The sequence below is a fragment of the Phaeoacremonium minimum genome (assembly GCF_000392275.1).
Source record: "Phaeoacremonium minimum UCRPA7 unplaced genomic scaffold PA7_03_scaffold_39, whole genome shotgun sequence".
NCBI classification, from domain to species: domain Eukaryota; kingdom Fungi; phylum Ascomycota; class Sordariomycetes; order Togniniales; family Togniniaceae; genus Phaeoacremonium; species Phaeoacremonium minimum.
In genome coordinates, this window is record NW_006920946.1 from 223143 (window position 1) to 247508 (window position 24366).

The window sequence follows — 24366 nt, forward strand, 5'->3', positions numbered from 1 at the left end:
TGACTACTGCTGCTGAGTTCCAGATCCAGGTCCTGCTCCTGGCGAAGGGGGGAAAGAGGTAGGTTAATGTGACGAAAGGTGCGCAGTACTGTGATTCGGCAGCAGGCCTGTCCGTTGCGCGTAGGCCAACTCTGGTCTCAGCCAACGGTAACGTCTGCCAGTTGGATGTGCGCTATATGCCAGCACACACAACAGCAAACATGCGAGAACAAGATGAAAACAGCCGGCAAACAGCAGAGGCCACCGGACCTGAGGCACTTTTTGTCAGAAGAAAGTGAAAGTGCGTTGGAGGAGGGAGTATGGGCGGAGGAAATGCGGCGTTGGCGATGGTGAAGAAAGTCTGGGCCACCGGCGGACAAGGCGGCGGCAGGTAGGGTACCTATAGGTATAGAGAGTACTGTATTAGAGACAGGCCCAGCCCAGACCGACTACTGGTAACGTTATTGGTATTCTACGTCGAGCGGGCGAGATATACCGGTAAGTGTCCCGCAGTCTGGTCTGTGTTTGTTGCGAGCGAGTGATATGTTAATCAAGCCGCTACTTGGGCGACCTGGTGACGATCCCTCCCAATAGCCCACCCCAGTAAGACCGGATCAGATACGCCGCAGGGACTTGGTTCTTCAGAAATGACGGCGGGTTGGATTCCAGCTGCTCATGCTCATGCCCATGCCCATGCCGAGGAGGCGGGTAAGAGGTGACTTGAGAGAAGGACGGTAACTGAACTGAGCTCAACTGAGCCCAACTGAGCTCAACTGAACTGAACTGGTCTGATCTGAGTGGAGAGTGTTGGTATAGGTCCGAGATGGTCCTGGGATGGGATGGTATGGGATAGGATAGGATGGGATCGGGGGGGCGATGATGGGCGGTACCGGAGACTGGCCGCTAAGGTACGAGTCAAATACCTCGACCGCGACTCGTCGGCAAGCAAGTTACTGCATGGTAGCTGCTGGTCCGGGGCATGCTCCAGCGCACGGCGGGCCTGGCAAAGCCTGGCAAGCTAGCTGGGGACTGGGGCCTGGCGGCGGTAGTGTCAGTCTAAGGGCGAGCGGGTCGCCAAAGATGCCGAGCTAGCGTGGACTAAGGGACGTTACCGTACAGTAGCCGTAGGCGGGAGGCACAGGACAGATCAGAGAGGGACAGAGACTGGCTGGCTGGCTGACTGACAGTCTCACTAGCAACAAGACAGACAGAAAATGGAGAAGGGATGTACCCTGGAAAAGTGTCGACTTGTTGTTATTGTTGTTGAGGAATGTCCTATACTAAGGCAGATTGCGGACTCGTACCCAAGAGCAAAGGCGGAAGTAAAGCAAAGCAAGGATGATACCTGAGCCCAGGGAAACATGCGGAATGATGTAAAGTGCCTACCTCCCTACTCCGTATACATTATATTAATAGTGTAGTCACCACCTACCTACCTAGGTACCATAGTAGGTACACTATGATGGAAGTACCTAGGAAAGTAGGTAGATACCTAGGGAGGGAGGGAACCGCCGCCGCCCTTCCAAGCTTCTTCTTTCTCTGCCTTCTGCTTCTCTGCGGTGCTCCCCCCGGCGGCGGCTGGACTCTGCAGAGAGTGAGTGTTTGACGGCTTGACTGATTGACTGGGGTCTGGTTTGAAAATGCGGTGTACACTACAAGTGAGCGAAAGGCAATGGGAGGAACGTGGCCGAGCAAGGGCCCCCCCAGACAGCTTGGCAAGCCTGCGATGTGTGTGGTCCCCTGGTCCGCCTCGCTGTGGAGCATCAGCCCAGCCCGCTATGGCTAACGTTATGGCGATGTGTGCCTGTCTGTGTAAGCTGTCTCCAGGCCCCGCTGCTTGCTGTCACTGTGAGTACTGCGCACCTACCTATAGGTACCTAGATACTTGGGCAGGTAGACTGGGGCTCGTTGCTGCTATCTGAGTTGAGTCAAGCCTACCGGTACATGGTTAGTCAGCCCAAAACAAATCAATGTCCAATGCAAGTGGACCGCCGCGCGCTGAATCCGCGCGCGCGCATTGAGAAGAGGCAATTGCAGTAACAAACAACGAACGATGCTGGGCAAAATGGAGGTGAGCGATATGTCGGTCTCCGGGCTCGAGCGAGCTACGCTACCGGTACGCTACTGAGGCGATGGATGGAGGGGGGACAAAAAGACAGGCAGGCTACTATGCAGTAAGCTACTGCATGGGCAAAGGTATCGGTACGGTACGGTACTGTACATGTACCCCGACTACGACGCACGCACGCACGCACGCACGCACGCACGCAAATCAATCACTTGCAGCCGGCTTGCCGACCATGGCACAGTTGTTGCACCTAGAGCACTGTACTCTAGACAGACATGTCTTTTTCTTCACCGTATTTGCTGAAAAGTGTGTGTGTGTGTGTGTGTGTGCGTGTATTCCTGGTTCGACGGACATACCTTTCTTGCAATCAAGTCTACCAAGTACCTAACGTTACCTACCTTACTTACCTGAACGAGCCCTGGAAGACGGTAAAAGCCGCATCCTCATCGTAGGGCATCAATTTCTGTGCTCGTTTGGGCCTGACCATCCTGGGCGACCCTGGCTGCCAGTAATTGCCCCCCGCCAGCCAGCGCGATGTTATGGGATGATGATGATGATAATGGATGGGTGGTGGTAGCGACGGAAAGGAGACAAAACATGTCTCCGAATCGCAGGTACCGGAGAAATGCCGTGAAGGAGCGAGGTGGCACCTACACAGGAACACAGTAACCGGTGACTGAGTGTGTTGGTTTCCCCCTCCCTGGTAGACTAGACTATGACAGGTTGTCCATACTGATTTCTTTTATTTTGGTTCATTTTCCATCAGTTGACGTTTAATATGGGATAGGCGTTGTGGGTTCTGCTCCCTGGGCCCTGGCTGTTTGAAGGGTTAGGAACGCATGTCTCAGATCGCCCGCGTTCCTGTCTCGTCCCTTGGGACAGACCACTCTACAGTACTACCTATACCCAGTAAGTAGAACAGTCCCGTCTGTCTTTCTGCCTTACTCCGTCATACCGCAGCACAGAAGCAAAAAGAGAGGTAGGGACCCCTGAATCGAAGTGGTCTTGTCGTCTCGCGCTTGTCTCTCCCGAACAGACCTGACGTGGCTGGCCTCAAACCCGGCGCGACGATCCTGGACCTGGACCTGGACCTGGACCTGGACCTGGAGGTGGAGGGGTGTGACTGTCTCTCCCTCTTCTCATGGTTGTATGTCTCTCTGCGCCTGTCAATTTGAAATTGTCCCCTCCTCAAACACGAATCTCTCCGGTTTTCCGGTTCTCGCCCTGGAAATGCGTTACTTTCGACCGCCGTCCGTCCCCTTTTCTCCCAGGCACCTTCGGGGAGACTCGATTACGAATGGCCACGATCTTACCGGTGCGGAGACCCCAAGAGTCCAGAGCTGCCGTGCGTCATATCATGGGTAGGCCAGTAGCCCCGGCTTTGTCACTTCGACTCATCTGCTGCAGGGCAGCTACCGTCATCGAGAGACCCTGGTAATTATTAACATACGAGGGCGGTGAACGGCTACCCTTGCCCTATACAGGACCTCTCAGTCATACCTCTCGACCAACATGAACGATAGCAGGAGCCTCTTATTGATAACATCTTAACAGGTGAGCATTAAGAGTGCTATACCGAGCACCAAGAGCCAACCGCAAGGCCTCGGCGTAATGTCAAATGCCCTGTACCAGACGGCCCGGCGACCTCCTATCAAAGGGCATTGCCGCATCCATCCGTCCTTCCATGGAGCGTTCGGAACGAACTCTATGGCTCTTAGTGATCCCGTTGCTTGAAGCTGTGCATACGTACCATACCACATGTCAAAGCAAACAAGCTTGTGATTGACACAAACGACCGGTCAACGTTTGGCTCCCTGTCCCAGTCTCACGGTTTCACCGCCCATCGTATTCCTCCTGCTTCGTAATCAGCGCAGGCTCATGTCGTGTACTGCGGTAGCTTCGGAGTCAGCCTCACGGCTTATTGGCACCTGCGCATTCCTTTCTGTCCGTGCTTGACGCTCATGGCCTGCAACTGCCAACAACGGCCACCCTGCCTAAAGATAGATGGATGGATGGGGTTCCCTCGCTAGCGAAATGTACCACCGTTTCCTAGCTCCGCTGAGCAACGCAACACCTGCATGATGCATCAAACAAAACAGCCGGCTAGGGCAGGGAAAGGCAGAGCAGTGTGTGTGGCTTGTCAATAAAAATGTCTCTCAACTTACCTCTGCCGAGCGTCATCGCCTTCACCCTGCGAAACAGCCTCTCGGGACCTCATTCGATCTGTTTGCCGAGTGTCTTAGTCTACTCTACTTGAAGGCCTGTCTGTCTTATGGGAAAGCCAGACGATCACTAAACCCTCGTAAACAAATCTAGCATGGGTCGCGCCTTCCTTTTGTTTAACTTGACTCGCTCTCACAACACCGTAGGACTGATTAGACACCGACCTTTACATACCTAACTTGAACTGAGAGTTCTCTAGCAAGGGAGACATTCAGCCCTGACACATCTGCACCACATCTTGCAAATGGCCCCCTTCAATGAGAAGCGACACGATGACATGCGACATTCGTGTGCAGTCGTACTAATAAATGAACACAGTTCCGATCAATTGAGGCATCGCTAAATCCCTCTTGCCCCTGATTCTCCCGTTTTCCCGATGACAACCTTGGCTATTCCAAGTGGGCTCACTGGCGCGCGAGATATTGGCACCAAAAAAGAAGCGCGTCTGAGATTCTGTAACATATCACATTTTGCTGATCGGCTCTTCGTTCCACTGTCGAGAGGAGTGCCCCTCGCTCGGCCAGCCTTCCCCGAAATACCCACGAATGCGAATGAATTTATTTTTCTGAATTATACTCGCATCGCATCAACCATTGCCCCATATGTTGCACCGAAGTGTTTCCGGCATTTGCCCTAGGCATATCTCAGAATCACTCAGCTCGTTATGCCGCACTGCCGGACGTTTCCAGCAGACCGGGTCGTTATATCAGCAGCTGGGAAGCTCCTGTGTTGAGATATGACTGTCAATCGACGTCGATCCCTGGCTGGCGCTCCGACCTGCCCTTTTGGCGCTCCCAATAGTGGTTCTCCAGGGAGTCACCAGGCTCCTTCTTGTCTTGTACCGTGAAGCGAAGTGGGAGGATGCCTACCGAGCGCAAGAAAACGACGGGGCGATCCTGGACCTGACACCGCTCAGGCCTGATAACCTGTCCCATCAGAAGCAAAGGAGCCTGTCTTTCCGCTTCCATTAGCCCCCAGGTCTGGCCTCGACCACGGAATTTTGGCAAACGAAAGTAAAGTATGCAAAGCAACCATGGAGGTGAGACAGGACAACTGGCCATGTTCGATTGGTACCCGGCAAGTCGATCGCTACTTTGTCCAAAGTCGAGCCTCCCCCTGGCCCCCAAGGTGCGGTTACACACACAGCCATGACGGGGTAGCAAGAATGACCTCACACCGCTTCACTCACCTACCACGTTGATTATCCGGGAGCCAGAACAGGAGCAGTAACGCAGCAGCAGCAGCAGCAGCAGCACTTCCTACCCAGATAGACGGCTCGGGCCTCCCCGTTCGTTATCATTATCACATATCAGGATACATACAACGCACGCACGGAAAAGGTTGGTAAGAGTCAGACGGGATGGCAGTCTGGCGCATCGGCCCGTCTTGTCATCCTCTCAAAGCTGCAACCCGGGCAAATCCAGGATGCGACCGTCGACTTCCACGTGTAGATAGCGACCGGATATTACGCCAGAATGGCAATGAATGTCTGGCCGATAGCATTGGCGACGAACCGGACACTACCTTTCTGACGTAATTCCCAACAGCACATGCAACCCAACTTTGTCCTCATGTACTCTATCTGACGACAGCCGAGGACAAGACTTAAGAAAATGTGTAAGGTACCGGTACTGCAGTGTCCAGTGCGTTTGGCTTTCTGATTGCGGCCCGGTCGCTCCCAACACCCAAGTCCCCACCAGACCCTGGCTGGTTTCTGGAATATCCACAGAAGGTTATCAGGTCGCACAATGCTGGGGATCTCTTCACGCATGTGAATGATCGCTGGTCAGCAGGGCTATTGATCCACGCCTATCACTATCAAATGGATGGAAAACATCATGCCATTTTAATTGCTTTTTTTTCCCTTCCTACTGGCGATGTGCATCCCTACTATGCAGTTCTAACCCTGAGGAAAGCGCGGCTCTCTCTGATAAACAATCAGTCGCCGTCCATTAGATGATGGGCCTGTTTCCGTGGCGCCGATGGAGACGCGAAGGCAAAAAGCCCCCACGCTGGACACTCCACTATCCACGCTATTTCGTACAGGTCCTCAGACCGAGACCACGGATTCGGGTCAGAGCTACCGGGCAGGACACAGGATGGCTTCCCTGTCTAGCTTTGTGGCGGCCCTCTGCTATTACGTTAAAACCTCTAATCTGATGGGCTCAGGGAGTCAGGCTAGAGCTAGAGAATTGAAGCCCGTCTCGAGGCGTTCGTCAGCCGGCGGCAAGCTTTACCTAAGTAATCGCTAAATACCGGTTTCACTTGTCTACCAGTGCGATTTTCGGGGTGGGTTTCCGCTGAGACTTGGTGACCTCCTGGGAATGCTCGGTGTCATTTTCTCTATCAAAAAGATCCACACGCAATGAAGGTCGGGTCATCCGACCAAACCTTCCAAAGACGATTAGCTTCGTCTGAGATATCAAGCTACGTCTACTTCGAGCCCGACTAGACAGCCTCATTACCTTAGCTGCCGCAAGTGCCGCGCTCGACTCAAATCAAATCATCTCAAATTCGCACAGATGAAGTGCAGCACATCAAGTTCTCGCACAGATTACCGCAGACCATCTGGCAGGCAGCTGGATTGAGCCCTCTCCTTCTAAGAGACGAGCTCGCGGAATCGGCGACGGCATTGTTGATGCTCTCGGCTGGAGCTGCTGCTGCTGCCGCCGCCGCCGCCGCCAGCGCCGCCGCCCCGGCTGCCGTCTCGGGCTGCAGGGTCGCGGAGTGGATGCCGTAGGCGTGGAGGCACTCGCTGACGGTGCGCGCCTTCTCCATGAAGTTGGAGACGGACTGGTCGGAGACCACAACGTGCACCGAGGCGATGGCCTTCTTCTGGTCCAGCCGCCAGACGTGCAGCTCGTGGACCGACTCGATGCCGGGGATCTATCAGACAGGAGAAAAATCGTCAGCGCCGCTAGTGATTTCGCAATGCATGCACGTGGGATGGGCTGGGCTGGGCTGGGCTGTACTACACACCTTCTCGAGGTCGTGCTTGACGTCCCCCAGGTCGACGCCGCGGGGGGCGCTCTGCAGCAGGATGGCGCCGCTGTTCTTGACGAGGGGCAGCGCCGTGAGCAGGATCATGATGGCGATGCCCATGCTCGCGCCGGGGTCGGCGTAGAAGCGCGCTGCGTAGTCGGCCTGCCAGATCACCAGGGCGGCGATGATGACGCCGACGTTGTTGAGGGCGTCGCCGATGACGTGGGTGAGCACGCCGAGCATGCCCAGGTCGCGGCCGGGGCTCTTAAGCTTGGCTGCGTTGTGGCGGTGCTCTGCGTGAGGCTGGATGGGCTGAGGAGGAGGTGAGCAGGCGGGAGTCTGCGCTGGGATCGGGGATCACTTACGGTCATGTCGTAATCTTCTTGGGTGATGCCATCTGAGTGGACGGAGCTTGAGTCTCCATGGCTGTGACCGTGGCCACTTCCATGATCATGTCCGTGATGCTCTATTGATTGCATGCATTAGTTGTGATTCATCCGACATGTGGAGGGTTGAGGGCATGTTACCGTGCAAGAATGTGGCGCTGATGATGTTCAAGCCTAGACCTATGCAGCCCATGATGAGGACTAGCTTCGGGTTCTCGACATCTGATATGAAGTGAGCTCATTGTCGTGACCAGTCGTTCAAGTGACAACTTACGTTGGATCGAGATGAACCTCTCAATTGACTGCAGGAAGATGCTGATACCGAGCGCGAGGAGGAACACGCCGTTGAAAAAGGCCCCGAGTAGTTGAGCTCGTTGCCAGCCGAATGACAACTCCTGGGGCGATTCTGCTCGCTCTGAGATCTAGCCAATGTTTAGGAGACAGTGCTGAAAATAGATGAACAGGTAAGAGACTTACAATTAGGGCAGTGAGGGCGACAATGAAGCCAACGAGGTCATTCATCTATCAAGAGTTAGTCTCACAGACTTAGCGTTGCCTTGTCAGGCTGGTGACTTGCATAGTGGAAGGCATCGGCAACCAGTGCGAGGGATTTTGTGAGGAATGCGACTAGAAGCCATTCAGTATGAGCCGTTTATCAATGCAATCCGTGCTCGTTGGTCGTTGTTGAGTTGGCTTACTGGCAATTTCCGCCACGAAGAACGAGAAGGAGATGCCGATAGTGATGATGAGCCTCCGCTTCGGCGTCAGAGTGAAGCCCATGATGGCAATTCGTTCAAGTGTATGACGATGGTATGATGGAGAGATGTGCAGTCCGTTAAGAAAAGTAAGAAGCCTTATAGAAACGACCGGGTTTCATTCACCTGACCAGAGTGACGGAATCACCGCGGAGTAGGACCTTGTTGTGTTGTCCGGGAAATTCGAGGAAATTGTTTGTTTGCTCGGTCGGTCGCTCGACTCATTCATACTCGGCCGTTACGCTCGTCGTTAAGTCGTGGCAAAAGGGCATTGCCGATCCGACGCCGAAACGCTAGATGAGACGGGGACCCAATCGTTTTGCAACGGGACTCGGGAAAAGCATCCCCCTTCGTTCAGTGCCGTGACACGCATTCCCATTGCTACCACTAACTCTGGCTACAGTGTTCTATTCTCGGTGCATGCACAGGGTCCAAACGGGGTCTGCTTGATCTGCCGATGCAACTCTCCCGTAACCCGTCTGTCCGTCTGGGGTAATTGATGGCTTGGAAGCGCTACGCTGGATACGTGCTACTTCGACCGTGTCCAAGCACGTTTGGGCACGAGAGTCATGACTCAAGTGCTTTCTTTATTGGCTTGTCAAGTGAATGAGATGCATGCATCACCAGAGCTTATAAGTGAGGTTGAAGCGTACCTCCAACAACAATTGTGAACTCGTCGCCCTTTAATTCATCATTCGCGGTCGGTTTATTGATGTGCGCGGCCAATTCACGTTGCATTGTTCGATTTATTGGCGGTTGTTAGCAAGCTGGTCCCCCGCATTACAGGACCCGTTGTGAGCCTATCGTAGCCTCACTTGTCATGGGGGTCTTCGGCTTGAACATTCACAAAGTTATCGGTTGTAGCAAGACTCATGTAGCAAGGTCCTGAAGTCGTCGTATGAGCGATTTGGCTTGCCAATAACATGAGGATTGCGCGGGAGAAAGCGATAGAGCGTTGAGCGGCTAGAGCTGAGTGTAAGGATCGGTTTGCGAAAGGATAATTGAAGAGCAAGGCAAGGCAAATGATTTGCTCGGTTGCGTGCCTGGGCACCTTTTGGCCAGGGACTTTACCGCCCCCAAACTAAAGACTCGAGCACGAATTGAGGGAAACTCTGAATGTTACCTCTTAAAATTTCTCTCTCTCTCTCTTGCCTCATCTCTCTCCGGCAAACTCATTCGGTAGCACCATTGTGCAGGCTTCAATCCAAGAAGCTCTCAGCGTCTTGTATTGAGGTATGTACCCCTGTCCCTCGAAGCAAACAAGCCATCTTGAATGGCTGGGGCTTGGGTAAGCTCTTGTTTTGGAACCTTTGCTAACCTCAACTCAGAAACACCATTGGGCGTCCTACTTTAGCCATCCAGTTACCAAGAGTGTTGACAAGACAGCAAGATGCATTTAAGACAGTTCACCGGTCCTTTCGCTGTGCTTGTCCGTTACCATCAATCATCGCCAGCTGGCCCCGCTGACATGTCGTTGCAAAGAACAATGTCCAAGCGCCCCATGTTCTCATGGCACTCTTAGCACTTTCTATGACACTTACTTGTATTGCCTATGACCAGCTCCCTATCCAGTCCGTGAGGAGCGATGCTAATTAAGTCAAATTGTTGGAACAGCCATCATAATCGCAGGCTGCACGAGCAACAATCTCAGTAACGTCTATCTACTCTCGGTTTCATATACAGAGAGCGCCACGCCACATGCTGCGGATAGCGCTGAGACGAATGGCAATATCTCGTCTGTTTTCTCCTCCACTGTGGGCAATGGCACGACACTGGACGTACGCGCTGGGTATCTAGGAATGTGTCTCTCGACCATCGCCGGCAGTTGGACCTGCTCCAGAAGTCCCCGGCATCTCGCTTCACTTGTTTCAGATAGCAGTTCGAGTACTTCAGCGTCGTCGGATCCGCTGAACCTCATTTACGTCGCCGAGAAATTTAGGGATGAGGTCGTTTTTGAGGAATTACTGTACGTTTTGATGCTTGATTCTGTACCTTCTTGGATTCTCTATGTGTTCTCATACAGCTCGCAGATATATCTCGATTGCGCTCTCAGTGCTCTGCTTTGTCCTGCTCTCAACACTGCCAAGATGGCAGGAGGAGTTTGATTCCGAAGGAAGTGAGAGGGAGGTTAAGCCATTCCCGTCCAGACCAGTTAGCTTGGCTGCTGTAGCTTGTGCGCTGGTGGCTTTTCTCATCAGCCTCATGAGCATCTTCTGGCAGCATTTATCAGGCTCTGCCGCGGGCACCATGGTCAAGGTGCTAACATACGGAGCGACTACAAGCCATGTCGGAGTTACAGCCATGGCCTTGGGGTGGGTCTCAGTCTTGCTCCTGATGACAACGACTATAACAATCGTCGTTATTATTCTAAGAATTCGTGTCCTGGCGGCCCTGGCAGATTAGCTTCTTAGTTAGCTTCTCATTTGATAATGATTTTAAGGAGATAAATGTTGATAGATAATTGAAGGAAGAGTGATGAAAAGTCGAAGGACTTAACTGACTTTAAACTAGTCATCCAGAATTTCACTGGAAACAGTACTATTTGTTTCAGAAGATGTGTCCGCATGAGGTACAAGAAGCTCGGTGATACCATAGTACGCCACCACTGCCCCAAAAGCCATAAGTACGAAGATAGACACAGCAGCTTGAATCCCAGACGCTATTGTCGATGTCCAGATCGGTATCAGAATGACTAACGACGCGATGAGAGCCCCTGCGATATGATACAATGGGCCGTGCATCCTGTTTTGCGCGGCCTTCGCCCATTTAGCGATCCTATCAACATTGAAGGCGATGATAATAAAAGGTATAGATATGGCCAAGCCAATGGAAACTTTTGTTCAAAGAAGTCAGCTAATATTGAACGGTGGCCGAAAGAAGCAAACTGGATCATCGTTGCTTACAGAGATATTTGTTCAAATAGTCAAATGGAATTCTGCCGTCCGCGTCTAATGGGAACCCGTTCGTATTGATGGCGAAGAATGCGGCCATAAAGGAAATTGGCAGCTTCTAAAGTTAATACTAATACCAAGAAGAATCCAAAAGATTGAAGTCCTTACAAAGACAATTGTAACCACGGTGAAGACGATGACAGTCTTGCCTTGCCTGGCTGTATCCTTGGCTGATTCTCTGGCATAAAAAGCCTCAGCCAAGCTAGCTTGCTTCTGCTTCAAGTCGATGAGGCGATGTAGCTAGAGGCCTTTAATGCCCTTGTTCGCATATATGCAAATAGAAGATCTTACCGCTTTGTCGGCTTTTTTTGCTGACTTCTCCATCTGATCTATCCATAAAAGATGATTCTCAAGAGTTTTCGTCTCAACCGGTATTGGCGTTTCTTTAGCTACTCCCTTGAGTGTCTTATTCATTTCTTCAACCACAGCTTTTTGGGAATTCAGAACGGTTTTCAAAATGTGCAGCTCGTCGAGAATATCATCAACCTCAATCAAAAGTTCTGTTTCGTCACTGATGTCCATCACTCCGTTTGTTGATACCATCTTCCTAAACTCTTTAAGATAATTGACCGTCTTGTCGTTCTATAGTGATCGTCAGCAGGCATGGTTGAAAACATAAAGTAGGATGCAAGTGAGTCAGCCTTACTACTATGCTGATTGACCTTTCAAAATACTCAAAGAATTGGAAATCCTCTGGTACATGGTTCTGGTCAAAGATGTCGATGCAACAGGTCGTGACCAGACTGGCCATGTCGTAAACTGTGGTAATTGTACCTTTCTCTTGTAGTGGCGAGAATTGTTTCAAAAGACGTTGATTTATTTTCCCCGAGATACTCATTGGGTCGTCCCAATTGAGTTCTGGCCACTTTGGTGGTACATTCGGTAGAGGAGGATTGATACGCGGACCCTGCTGCTGTGGGTTTCCATCCATTATTGAGGCCCTTGGTGGATCTTCCGTAGTGTTGAGCTGCCGTATTGGGGCTTGAGGTCTAGGGAAAAACGATGGTAACCCAAACCCTCCCCTGCGAGGAGCCGGTGCAGGTTTCTCATCCGGACTTTGTAACCACGCGTTCCATCGGAGCGGACAGCATGTGACTATTGTGTCTGTACAAGAATTAGAGGCCAACAACTTAGGCTATATAGGCAAAATCCTGCCCAATGAAGCGCCATACCATCTCCTAGAACCCATAGCCATAATTGATCGACCACTACAAGATTGAGAGTCAGTAATTGCCTCTTGATGACAGTAACAGAGCAGGAAAAGCCTCAGTAGATGTGTCTTGAGAGAAGGTGTCCAGTTCTGAAATGTGTCCTTGTCTACAGTACTCTAAACAGGGAGATAACAGGTAGAAGTAAACTCTAGAGGTTGCTCACTGAACATCTTGGCATCGATTCCGCCTTGGTAGTTCTTGGTGTATCGATACACGACCTGATCATCATCACGTTTAGTTGTGCTTTGGAGGTCAGTATAGAAATACTGATCTAGGGTGAGTCGTAGTTGAAGGCTCAACCTTCCCATTTGCCCTTGATTATAATAACCTCGAATGAGATGCTCGTTGAGATTGCGTGAAGGGAAAAGCGCTTTGGGTGTCTTCTTTTTTTCCATTGGTCGTTTCTTGGATTGAGAGATTGGCCAAGGTGGTTGTCTATTACCGGGTCCTTCATGAATCACCGGTGACCGTTCCCTTTGCAGTTGCCCGGATTGCTGATAGACCAGACATGTCAGTCTTCGTTTTGTCCCAATAGCTTGAAATCTTATCATACCTCAACATCTGGACCTGTTTTGTGAGACGTGTCAGCGATGGATTCGCCACCCAAAGGAGCCTGGCTGGCAGCTGATTGTAATACTGGCTGCGATCCTGACATCTCAACTTTCGTAGCTGGAAGATTTGAACCGTCGTTTTCAGCTGTATTTTCAATCCTATTAAAAATCTGGCCACCCTGCGTCCCCGCTTCAGATTGTCGTTCCAAGTCCGCCTCGCTGTCTGTTTCTACCAAGGATGACTTATTCTTCCGCCCGCTCCATGTGCTTAGCTTTTCATTGAGACTCCTGAAGATAGATTCTATCCGAGATCTTAGTCCAGGGGGAAGGTGGCGAGAGCTCTCCGAATCATCTGTCGACATCCGCGACAATCTCTTCTCGCTGCGGGCAGCCTTCTTAGAGGGCTTGCCCGTCAAAAATTGTAAGAAGCCCATATTAACGGGTCGGCTACTGCGATGACTATCGAGAGCCTCTAGCATTTTCCGATAACCTTTGTGAGTCTCAAAATGTAGGAATGGAACCTTCTCTAGTTAGAGGCAATTCATTCAATCTTTGTGGCGACGAGAGGGACACACAAACGCTACAACATTATCAACTTGTCTATCGCTTATGTCGAATGAACTACTTGCCTGGTACTCTAGAATTAGTGAAATGCACATGCTATATCAAGTCTATTGCATGTTTTGTACATACCGAGACGGTTCGACAATGCGGTCTCATTGAGGACAAGTGCGCGTTCCGCCTTCCGACCTTCGGCTTGAATAACTCGAGTTCGTCCTTGGCGCGTACATAGTCAACCACTATGCCTCGTTCCGAAACAAGGCGGCGGATGAGGTCCTGTGATAGGTCAACTTGCCGTTCAATAAATTCAAGTCCGTCGATGGCAACATATAGCTAATTGTGTCACTTACATCAGCCCAAACCATCTGATCATGAGAGCAAGGTTAGCTTATGAAGGAGTCATAGATGAGAAGTCGACAGACAGACATTATTTGCTGGGAGATGGTACCAGGTGAAGTTAGGCCTCTGTTTAGGCATTTGGGTCTTTCGAGCAGCCTGCATAATTGCTGTAGGGCCTCGGCTATAGAGTACATCGAAGACAGGCGCAGACTTTTCAATCATCTCTAAGCGTTTCCCCTCGGTGAAGAAGTCCACGATCTGGACGTGAAAGCCCTTGCAAGCGACGATACGATCTCGGCTGACAGGATGTGGAGGATACGTGAGAATAGTGGGTTTTGATTGAGGTTTATACTGTGCCTTGAAGCCTTCGATCCGAGGTCCTTGAATGGTTCTGTCGGCTTTTAAGAGCTGGATCATGTTGGGATCTTCCTCTGCTATGTCAAAAATGGACTTGCCATCAACTCTTGAGATCCGAGTACTGGCACCTCGCTGGAGGAGCAGCCTAGTCACGATCAAGTTTTTCGAAGCAACGGCACGAAATAGTGGTGTTGCTCCTTCAACGTCCCTCACATTGATCTCAGCGCCGCCGTCAATGAGCACTTGTACTACTCTCGGGTTCCCAATGTCACAAGCCAGGTGCAACGCGGTAGGAGGGTCCTCAGATGAGAACTTGTCAGGCTCAGCACCGTGGCCTAATAGAAGACCAACAATTTGCGAGTTTCCTCTCTCGACCGCGAGAAACAGTGGTCCTCTACCATTAGGCGTCGAAGCATTGGGGTCAGCTCCGAAGTCAAGAAGCACCCTGACCGCTGCGGCGAGGGTGCGATGCGCGATAGCAATTTGTTCAGCAACATCGCTGGGTTGATCACCAGGTGAATGACTTTCTAAAATCGTGAACACTTCTCGACCGGTTAGCGACACGATTAGATGGAGCGCGGTCAATCCGAAGTCGTTCCTTGTATTAATGTTTCGATTGCTGTTTTCCAACACCTGTCGTACACCAGCTGGACCGTTCAATATCACTGCGTTTCTCAGTCGCTCAGGCCATGCTTTCATCTCTGCAATATCTTCGTTTGGATGTGAGGGCTCCATGATGTATAGCGCAAGCCGATGCTGTGCTATCACTCATTTGTCCGCCTAAGACTTGGTGCAGGCGAGTTTAATGGAGTCTTTTTTTATGTTTTGTCAGAAAACGCATTATCTCGAAGTTCAGGTACATGTTGACAAAGTTGGGGGCGACAAGCAACCAGTATTTGTCGAGAAACTGTGATTGGTTCAATTACTTGCAATTTTACCAGGATGCTGGCCAGTATCACCGATGGTGTAGCCGCCGGCGACTACCAACGGCTAATGCAATAAATCCACTGCCTTCCTCACCCAAGAAGATTTAGAGACATCAAAGAATCCGTCAATTGAGTTCACCACCGTATTTCATATCCAATCTGCAGCAAAGTATTCGTTCGTGCCCCGCATAGCCTCCCAGTCAAAGTACTCGACATCCGAGAGCATCGTAGCTGTGGATTGACCTTGCTCATTCGGCTCTTCATCCACCATTCCCAGGAAGGGAGGCCCCTGGCTTGCCAAGTGACTGCCGACTTCTGAAAACGATATTTCTGTGGCCACAGACTCAGGCACATGGCTAATTCCAGATAGGGATGCTCCTTGTTGCCTATATTCGTCTAGTTGGCGTTGTACTTGCTGCTGCTCTTGCTGCTCTCCCTCTCGTCGTATTATGGAGAAGTCATGTCCGACATCTAAATTACTGAGCATCGCATGTCTTGGAGCATGTGATAAACCTGAATATGAGCCCGTCACTATTGGGCTCGAAGCGATGTCCGTTAGTGTTTTCGAGGCTAAGAGATCGAAGGCGTCACGCTTCCCCTTGAAGGCGGGAAAATGCTCTACCATGCCCCATAGAACAGACGAACATGTGTGTATGAGCGATTCGAGGGATTGGAAGGTAATTCTACGGCGTACCGCAGCTGAGTTGACATAACTAAACAAAAGAGATGTGCCTGCAGAGCTCAGGTTCTCCACCGCTTGCCAGTATATTGTCAGTCGATACCCTCGAAACAGTTTTCGATACAGCTGTACCATCTGAGCTGCACACTCCGAGAGGGCCACCAAAGCTGTCTCGGGTGGGTTTGGTATGTTTGGTGACGGCTTGTAAAGATAAAGCAGTGCACGCTGTAGTGATAATTCGAAGTTCTCAATGTCAGTCCGCTCGGTTTCGGTGAGGTTATGACCCCTTGGAGTGTCGTCGTACCATTTCGAAATGCGGCCATGCATCTGTGTCTGCCACAAATCCAAATCTAAAGGAGGGTCGGCGGGCCATCTTTCCTGATACAAGAAGTCGTGGATTTCTGATTGGAGCTGCCGATAACGAAATAGGTGAATGCTAAGGCTTTTGCCCCAGAAGCGTTGGTCGTCAACTACCATAATTCCATCAGGAGTGATGAATTCGTCATCAATCTTGCTAGGAAACTGCGAACGATTCAATAACAGTATTCAACCAAGAACAAGCAGAGGAAACGCATGACGGAGGGAAGTTGGAAGCGTTCGTACTAACCTTTGCCGTAATAGCGCCGTCGGGTATACCCAAAGGCATCGTCAACGCAATGGCCACGCTTCTGTCCATAGAATATGCAACCCAGAAGACACGTCTCATTGTATCCAGGGTGAGGGCATCTAGATCTTCTCTTGGAGGGTCTCTATGAAGTCCTAACTCTATCGCAAGGCGTAAAGCGATACCGACCGTCTTCCAGGCATCCCACGTCGTTGGGTGATTATATGAGTATTTGGCAATGAGAAGAAGTGCTTGTACACCCTCCACGTCACTTGGTAGACCCGCCTCACTCAGTGCTAGAAGGGCTGTCGTGTGATAGCGCTCAGAAAAAGATGTAGGGATCTTCAGTGGGTCTCGTTTCTGCATGATTTCGAGTGCTACTGCGAAAACTTCGAAGACGAAGAAGATAGCAAGCCTGGATTCTGCATCAGAATGATGTTGCATAAGATCAATGACAAGCGATGCTTTGCTATATAAATGATCCAGCTTGCATCTGAATGTAGGTTCATGTAACAACGGCAACCCAGGATTAGCGAATTGGAAGTATGCCTCGACGAGATGGTGAGCAGTTTGCTTGCTAGGGAGGGAGACTTGGGAGGACAAGAGATCACTTATGTTGATCTTGTCAGAAGAAAGACGATCCGTGGACGCAGCTGACTCTGGTTGCCCATGACGGGCAACTTGAGGCCTGGCTTTTGACTTTGCCAGCTCTGCAAGGAGGATCTTGGAAAATGCGGGCTCATCTGCAGAAGAACGCTCTGTAAGATTTATAATTTCACGAAGCGATGACTGGGCTGCTTCATTCACACTCAAGCCTACATCCTCAAGTTCGGCTCCCCTATCCTCAGTTTCAGAGGCAAGAGGTTCTGATGCCTGGGCTTCAGCGCTTGCAGGTGATGTGTGAGCAGATCTGGGTGTTGCATCGAGCGTGTCATATTGAATCCCATGTTTTTGTAGGGTCAGTTCCAGGTAGGCCACACGCTCTTCAAGGCTGAGTAAGTAGCTGCTCATTTCTGTCAGCCTAGTTTCGTCATTAACATGACCAGGGGGTTCTCAAAGCCTTGGACCTTCTTGGTATCTGTCTCTTAGCAACTGCATCATAACTGACGCAGTCTACTCCAGCGCTTTGACAAAGACCGCAAGCCTGTAGCAAAAACAAAGGAACCCTAGTCAGCTCAGAACATTGCTCGACCACAGAAAAGCCGAGGCGTTGTATCATACCGGAAGCTTCTGATCACAGCGTCTCTTCTTCCGGCGACAACGACTACAGGCTGTGATATTCGATCTGGCAAGGGATGGCGGGCGATGGTGGGTATTTCGAATCGAGCTCGTCGCCGACATGCTTTAAACCCGGTAGAGAGAACCTGGCCTCTTAGCTTGAAGGGATTCAGGTGTTACTCGCAAGCGTACACTGAGAAACAGAGAGTTGTAATGGGATGAGCAACACCCATTGACACGCTAAGACTGATAGCGGTCCCCGCAAGCAAGCGTTATCCGCGCGGGGATCTTGGCCTACTGCCGCGACATATTCTCCTCTCCGAACCCATCATCATCCATGGCGCAGTCTTCACGTCACACGACAGATCGTTGACAATGGCACCACATACAGATCGTTTTGAGCTCAATTAGTAAATCTCGTGATCATTCTGTTTTATTTTCCTGTTCGTTGATTGTATCGCTTTGAGAACCATCCTTATTTATCATTGCGCCCAATCAACTGACTGAGACAAGCCTAATTAGCGCTGCTGTTACAAGGCAAGTTGTCGACGATCATAAATTTGATGCCTAAGTTCTGCTGCGTAGTATCTTTGGGGGGTGGGGGGTTGTTTATGCTTTCGCTGCTCTATGATCCAGCAGCACAAGACCTTTCTCGTACCAGATCATCGAATGCCGGGTTGGGGGGCCGAGAAGGACGGGATGGCTGCGAAGAGCAGAGTCTTGTATATGATTTGATGAGCTTATGATCATTTGAGAAACCCATATCGTGCTTTGGCTTGAAAGGCTTGCTGTCAACGATGGTGTGCAGCTCTTCAGCTCGTGACAAGACAGGAAAGGTCACAGCGCCACACAAATGTGGGAAACTGATGGTTCAATCATGACCACAATAGACAGACATTTGGAACACTCTAGAGCTACTAGTTCAAGGCGGCTGAATGCCACAATGATAGCTCTGGCACATTTCTACAAATGCTGTTGTGTCAATCTTTTGTCCAAGGCTACTTGAACTTCATTCACTTGCTCCCAGTCCACATCTTATCCCTTTCATCTACGTATTTCTCCATCTTGACCAAGTAACGCGCTCAACAGACCGACATAAGATGGAGACATGCCATGTTCAAGGTGATACCGACATGTACGGCTTGGGGATTCGGCTGGGGTTTTATTTGCAATGGATTGCTTCAATGCTAGCTTCCTTTCTGGTGGTCCTCAGCAGTTACGGTAACAACGGACGCCGGTATCACAGCATGACGAATGAAGCACAAGCTGCACGTTTTGGTCTCCTTTGCTTTACAGCAGCGGCACTCGTAGCTATCATCTATCAGGCAGCACAAGGCCATTCTTCCGTTATCGACATATATGTTTCGCTTTTGGTTTGCTTTGGGTCGTATTACATGATAGTTCCAACCTTCTTATGGAGGCTCATGACCTGTTTCAACCCCTTATGGGACCCGACTCGGTGGTCGCCAGTTCAGAGAAGTCCCTTGCACCAGTTTATAAGCCATGTTCTCATCATGGCAACATCGATATTTCAACTATGGTTCTGGGTACAAAAGGTTCCTGAAAGTTCCCCATCGAGCTGTACATATCATTCCTTCCTCTTCGTTCGGACTAACATCTCAAATCCTTGGTTTCGCGGTGTCAACATTGCTTTCCAGGCTGCGATACTTCTAATTTGTATGGTTGGTCCTGCTAAGCTTGCTTTCCATCGCTCGCGTTCAGTAGGCGGCAGCTTCTTAAGACCCCAAGAGATGAAGTAGGTTCCCGATGGTTCAAACAAATACACGAAAACTGATAGCATGCAGCGTCTCGAAACACCGCGGCTTATCGCTCCAAATCGTCCATTCCACTGTTGCTCTTCTCACATTTGTTATGATCGTAGTCGCTATTGAGTATACAATTTTCTGGAATGACCTCGGAAACGTCTATTCCATAAAATCAACCGGGCAAATGATACCATTCCTTATCGGTGTGGCAACACTATCCCGGGTCGTATGGAAATACTTCTGGCCAAGCAAGATCGATCATGACTATGCGCTCCCATTCAAGATTGATGATAGTGCGGCAATGTGCCCTGCACAAGGTGCGCCAAGACCAGATTCTGCACATCAAGTCGAGATGCGCCCTTTTCTCGTCGATAATGGAGCTGTATACCCATTAGCAGTTGGAAGCCCGGCCACCTCAGGGCCTTCAGATCAAGCCAGAACAAGGCCGTTCCGCGTCGACAGTAGTGCTGCACTACCGCAAGCCCCGGGATCCGCTCCGTCATTTCCACCAGGCTCACAACAAGACAACGCAAGACGTTTCCGAGTCGATAACATTGCTGCAGTTTCCGGATATTCAGGCTACAATATGCCAAGGCCAAATCCCCCATGGCAATTCTCTGTTCAAGACAGCGCATCGGTATCATACGAAAACGCATATTTCGGACAGAGTTCCGACTCGGGTGGTACATCAGGAAGAAACTACTAGAGAGACTTGGTAAAACAAGGTCTGAAAGTAGCGGTACAACTACAACTGATAGAGGCGGGATAGGTCGAGTATAGCTAGTGGTGGGAATGTCGTAGATGCCACGAGTGGGGACAAATCCCGAATCTCCAATAGGTCTGGAGACTCCAGGAGGCCATGCGGATTACGCCGTCTGTATGTCTCCGGAGCGGCCATGCAAAAGGACTTTGAGAACTACATGATCGTCAGTACAGCTGAACAAATGATTTGTTTCGCCCGGTGGGTGGAATTTCTGCTGCATGGCGATGGCTGGCTTGTGCGGACGACGCCGCATGCAATGGCGGAGGGAAAGGATCCGCCGTGATTGGTCGAGACTTACACGGGGAGATTGGGTGTCAATCCCGTACCCTGCAGACCTGGTCAAGCTCAAGCCGAGTGAAAGGACGAAATCAGGCCCATAACCACCGGCTTGTTTTACTTGAGGATATGAGAAAGGAGTGTAGACAAGATGTGATGTGGCGGCTTAAACAACAATGTCACAAAGATCACACTCGGCTCGGAAGGGAAAGATAACATGTAATTTGAGATCGAATAATCACAAGTGCTCATTAAATTAGACGATTGATTCATGCTCGATGTACTTGCAGAAACTCGGTCTTATTACGAACTATATCTTATCCCCCGACATAAAGCCTACGGGGAACTGCCAACGGGGCGTTTGACAAATTTATCAATCCTAGTGTTGCTGAATTGAAAGCACTCAGGGAGGCCAGTCGATTGCCATGGCTCACCAGTTATCAGTTTTACTAGACCGGGAGCACATGTAAATATTCGCGCCATTCCTTTGTTAATGGTATATCGTTAGCCAGTGGGAAGAGCAAGGCACCTAAAAAAGGTTCTGAACATGCTTACCGTGGCCGTTGAAACCAGCACATATCCATTGGCCTTCCAGTCCATCAATGGGACCAACTAGTGGCACACTATCGGGTGTCATTCCCAGAATACCTGTCCAGACCTGATCAAAGCCTTCTCCGGGGCGAGCTGTCACTCCCTCTGGATATGGGAACAAATCCAAGAACTCTCTCCTGCTGTTTTGGGCGAAGGTCTCGCAATGTTTACTGTCATCAAAGCTGACTGTTGCTGCAACCAGCTGCGGACTAGAATCCGTTTCGTTCCTGGTTGAGGATCCACCAAGCACGAAGGTTCCGCTACCGAGTATTTGATTGACCGAGAAGAAATGATGGAGATTGTACCTCAAGGAGATGGTAGGTCTAAGAACTTTCTCACCGGAGGCTGATAGCGGCGGTACGAATGAATGAGCTTGAGCTCTTCGTGGCGTGATAAACCTCGCCAACTCCGGCAGCAGGAAAGCTGCGTAAGCATTTGTACAATGAATCACTGTCTCAGCAGCAATAATACCACGTGGAGTATGAGCCGCCCATCGCATATTGCTTTCGCTCGATCCCTGATGCCTAAAGACCCGTGTTACAGGGCAATGTGTCCAAAGCCTTACTCCTTCGCTGATAATATCGTTCAAAACCCAGTGAGTCAGCTTTGCAGGATGATTGGATGCGGCGGGCCACTCGTAAGCACAAATGGCATTGGGAACTCTCGTCTTCAATTTTGCTTCATAGCCATCGTAGAATTTTACATGAGAGGTATCACCACCAACCGCGCCGTAGGCTGCCAGACTTCTTGCTTGATGATCAGCGAATGTCTGCGAAAGACATACGTCGAAAGTTGTTGTATATTTGAACTCGGCATCGACATTGTTTGCTTCAACGAAGTCTCGGACGTTGTTAAGGACCACTCTTTCGTTTTCAATGATTTTTCGAGCTTGTTCAGGCCCGTGAATCGCCGAGTAGGCAGGAAAGCCACGAAATGCATCTACGACAATACGTCAGGCACATGTTGAACTCTTAACAGAAGTCAATAGCAATCAAATACTCAAGCGTACCAGGTCGAACGTGCCCAGCGTTCCTTCCAGTGGCCCCTGAAACGGCCTCTCGGGCTTCCACAATCAAGACATCGTCGCCTTTCACTCCTGACTTAACCAATTCCCAGGCCGTGAGTGCTCCAGTAATGCCAGAGCCAATGATCAAATATTTGGTCGAAGGTGGAACATCAGCTTGGTAGTTTGCATTCAAGTGCTGAAATGCACGTGTTGTGCGGTGCCAAAAGGACAAGCTTGGAGACGGAATTGGTAGTGACGGCTCCATAGTATCAATTTGATTTCAAACAGATTTCGTCGATTAGAAATTAATCAAGAATAGTAGTAAGACCTTCATACCAAAAATTTATGTCGAAAGCAGCTAAGAAGGGAGATGATGACATGATATAACAGCTCCCCTTCATTGCCGACGTCGGCTCGAAAACATATTCTCTGACGCCAATGCCGCTCAATACAATGCATTATAGCGCAAGGCAGACAATATTCAGTTCCTGAATATCTTCAAGATGAGCTCAGATTGGCCCCTAACTTGTATGTGGTGCTAGCTTCGGCACCCCATGCAAACAGTAGGCTTGCCCACTCCTCTTTCATGTGCGGCGATCGCCGCAGACTGGAGCGGCCGGTCTCCGATTGGTTCCTTAACGCCTGCGAATACATCCATTTGATATGGGTCTAACGTCCTTCCGGACTTGACATGGCACGTAATCCAAGTTTATGTATCGTTCTACTTGTTATGAATATCATAGTGAAGTGTCAAATGTTGCTTGGTACATCAGTGCTTATCTCTGGTGGCTGTCAGGGAGCTGGGCATGATGATGATCCCAAAATGCGGTCTCTTGGCAACGTCTATATATTGACGGTCTGATGCTCGCTGGAGAATTTGCTGACAATCAAATCACAGAGACCTAAATGTTCTACTAGACGAATTCCATCAGGTCTTAGTCTCTTCGCCACATAACACACAATGGGATTGTTTTCGAAGCCGGCAATCATTGCCGCCACGGAGCCAAAGTCGCGGGGCGAGAAAGATCTCGTTCGAAGACTCGACATGTTCCTTCTGATATTTGGCTGCCTGAGCCAGGTCATCAAGCATTTGGACCAAACAAACATTAGCAATGCCTATGTTTCCGGCATGAAAGAAGATCTGGAGCTTTACGGAAATGAACTCAACTACTTCACTACATACTTCAATATCGCCTATTGCTTAATGTTGATACCTAGTCAGATCATCATGACATACGTGCGACCGAGTTACTGGCTTAGTGGTCTTGAGATAGGATGGGGTGTCCTAACAGGTCTTATGGCCACTGTTCGCAGCGCCCGCCAGGTCTATGTTCTCAGGGTATTCCTGGGTCTCTGCGAGAGTAGCGCCTGGCCGGGAATGATTACTCTGCTGATGCATTGGTAACGTGTCGCATTCATCCACCCAAACGGTTCTTGGAGCTAACATATCCCACCAGGTATACACCTGCCGAATTGGCAAAGCGTATAGGGTTCTTTCATTCGTGCCAAGCAGTCGGAAACATGTTTTCCGGTGCCCTCCAAGCGGCAATAATGAGCACGATGGATGGTCACAATGGCATTGCAGGCTGGCGCTGGCTCTTTGTGATCAACGCTATTATCACCGTGATCTGGGGTAGCCTTGGCTTCCTGATGCTTCCTGATTACCCTAACAAGCCGAACCCGCGGGCGGTGTGGTTCAACAAAACTCACGGTGAGCTGGCCATGGAGCGATTAGTACGTCACAAGCGAGCGGAACCTAGGAAGGTGTCCTGGGCTGGCATAAAAAGAACATTCACCTCCTGGATTGTGTACTTCATTCCAGTTCTCTACGTGGCTACTGTGCTTTCAACGTACGGCAATGTCTACATTGCTCTCTTTCTCAAAGCTCTCAAGAACCCTGACGGGACACCGAGATGGACTACTGTACAAGTTAACGCCATCCCTATTGGTGGCTCAGCGATCAATGTTGTTTTTGGTATGTTTGGATCGAGTCTTGAAAATGCCGTTTGCTTCGACTAATGCTGCCCGAGTTTGGTTTTGGGCTATTTTGTCCGATGTCCTTCAAACTCGATGGACTCTTTTAATCGCGCAGAGTAAGCAGCGTGATCACCAAAATGGAACACCTGGAGGGTTGTGCTAATACTGAGGCACTTCAGGCTTGATCAATTTCATCC

The 24366-nt window shown here is 50.2% G+C and overlaps 1 protein-coding gene across 1 annotated transcript; it reads right to left on the reverse strand.

The window, feature by feature from the left end:
- Nucleotides 1–6778: 6778 nt before the first annotated feature.
- Nucleotides 6779–8160, reverse strand: UCRPA7_513 (putative cation diffusion facilitator family metal ion protein; the record flags this gene model as incomplete). Its single annotated transcript, XM_007913108.1, has 6 exons — nt 6779–7156; nt 7250–7564; nt 7618–7718; nt 7780–7860; nt 7913–8060; nt 8116–8160. The coding sequence occupies 6 exons, from the start codon at nt 8158–8160 to the stop codon at nt 6779–6781; spliced, it is 1068 nt and encodes a 355-aa protein (XP_007911299.1).
- Nucleotides 8161–24366: the final 16206 nt, after the last annotated feature.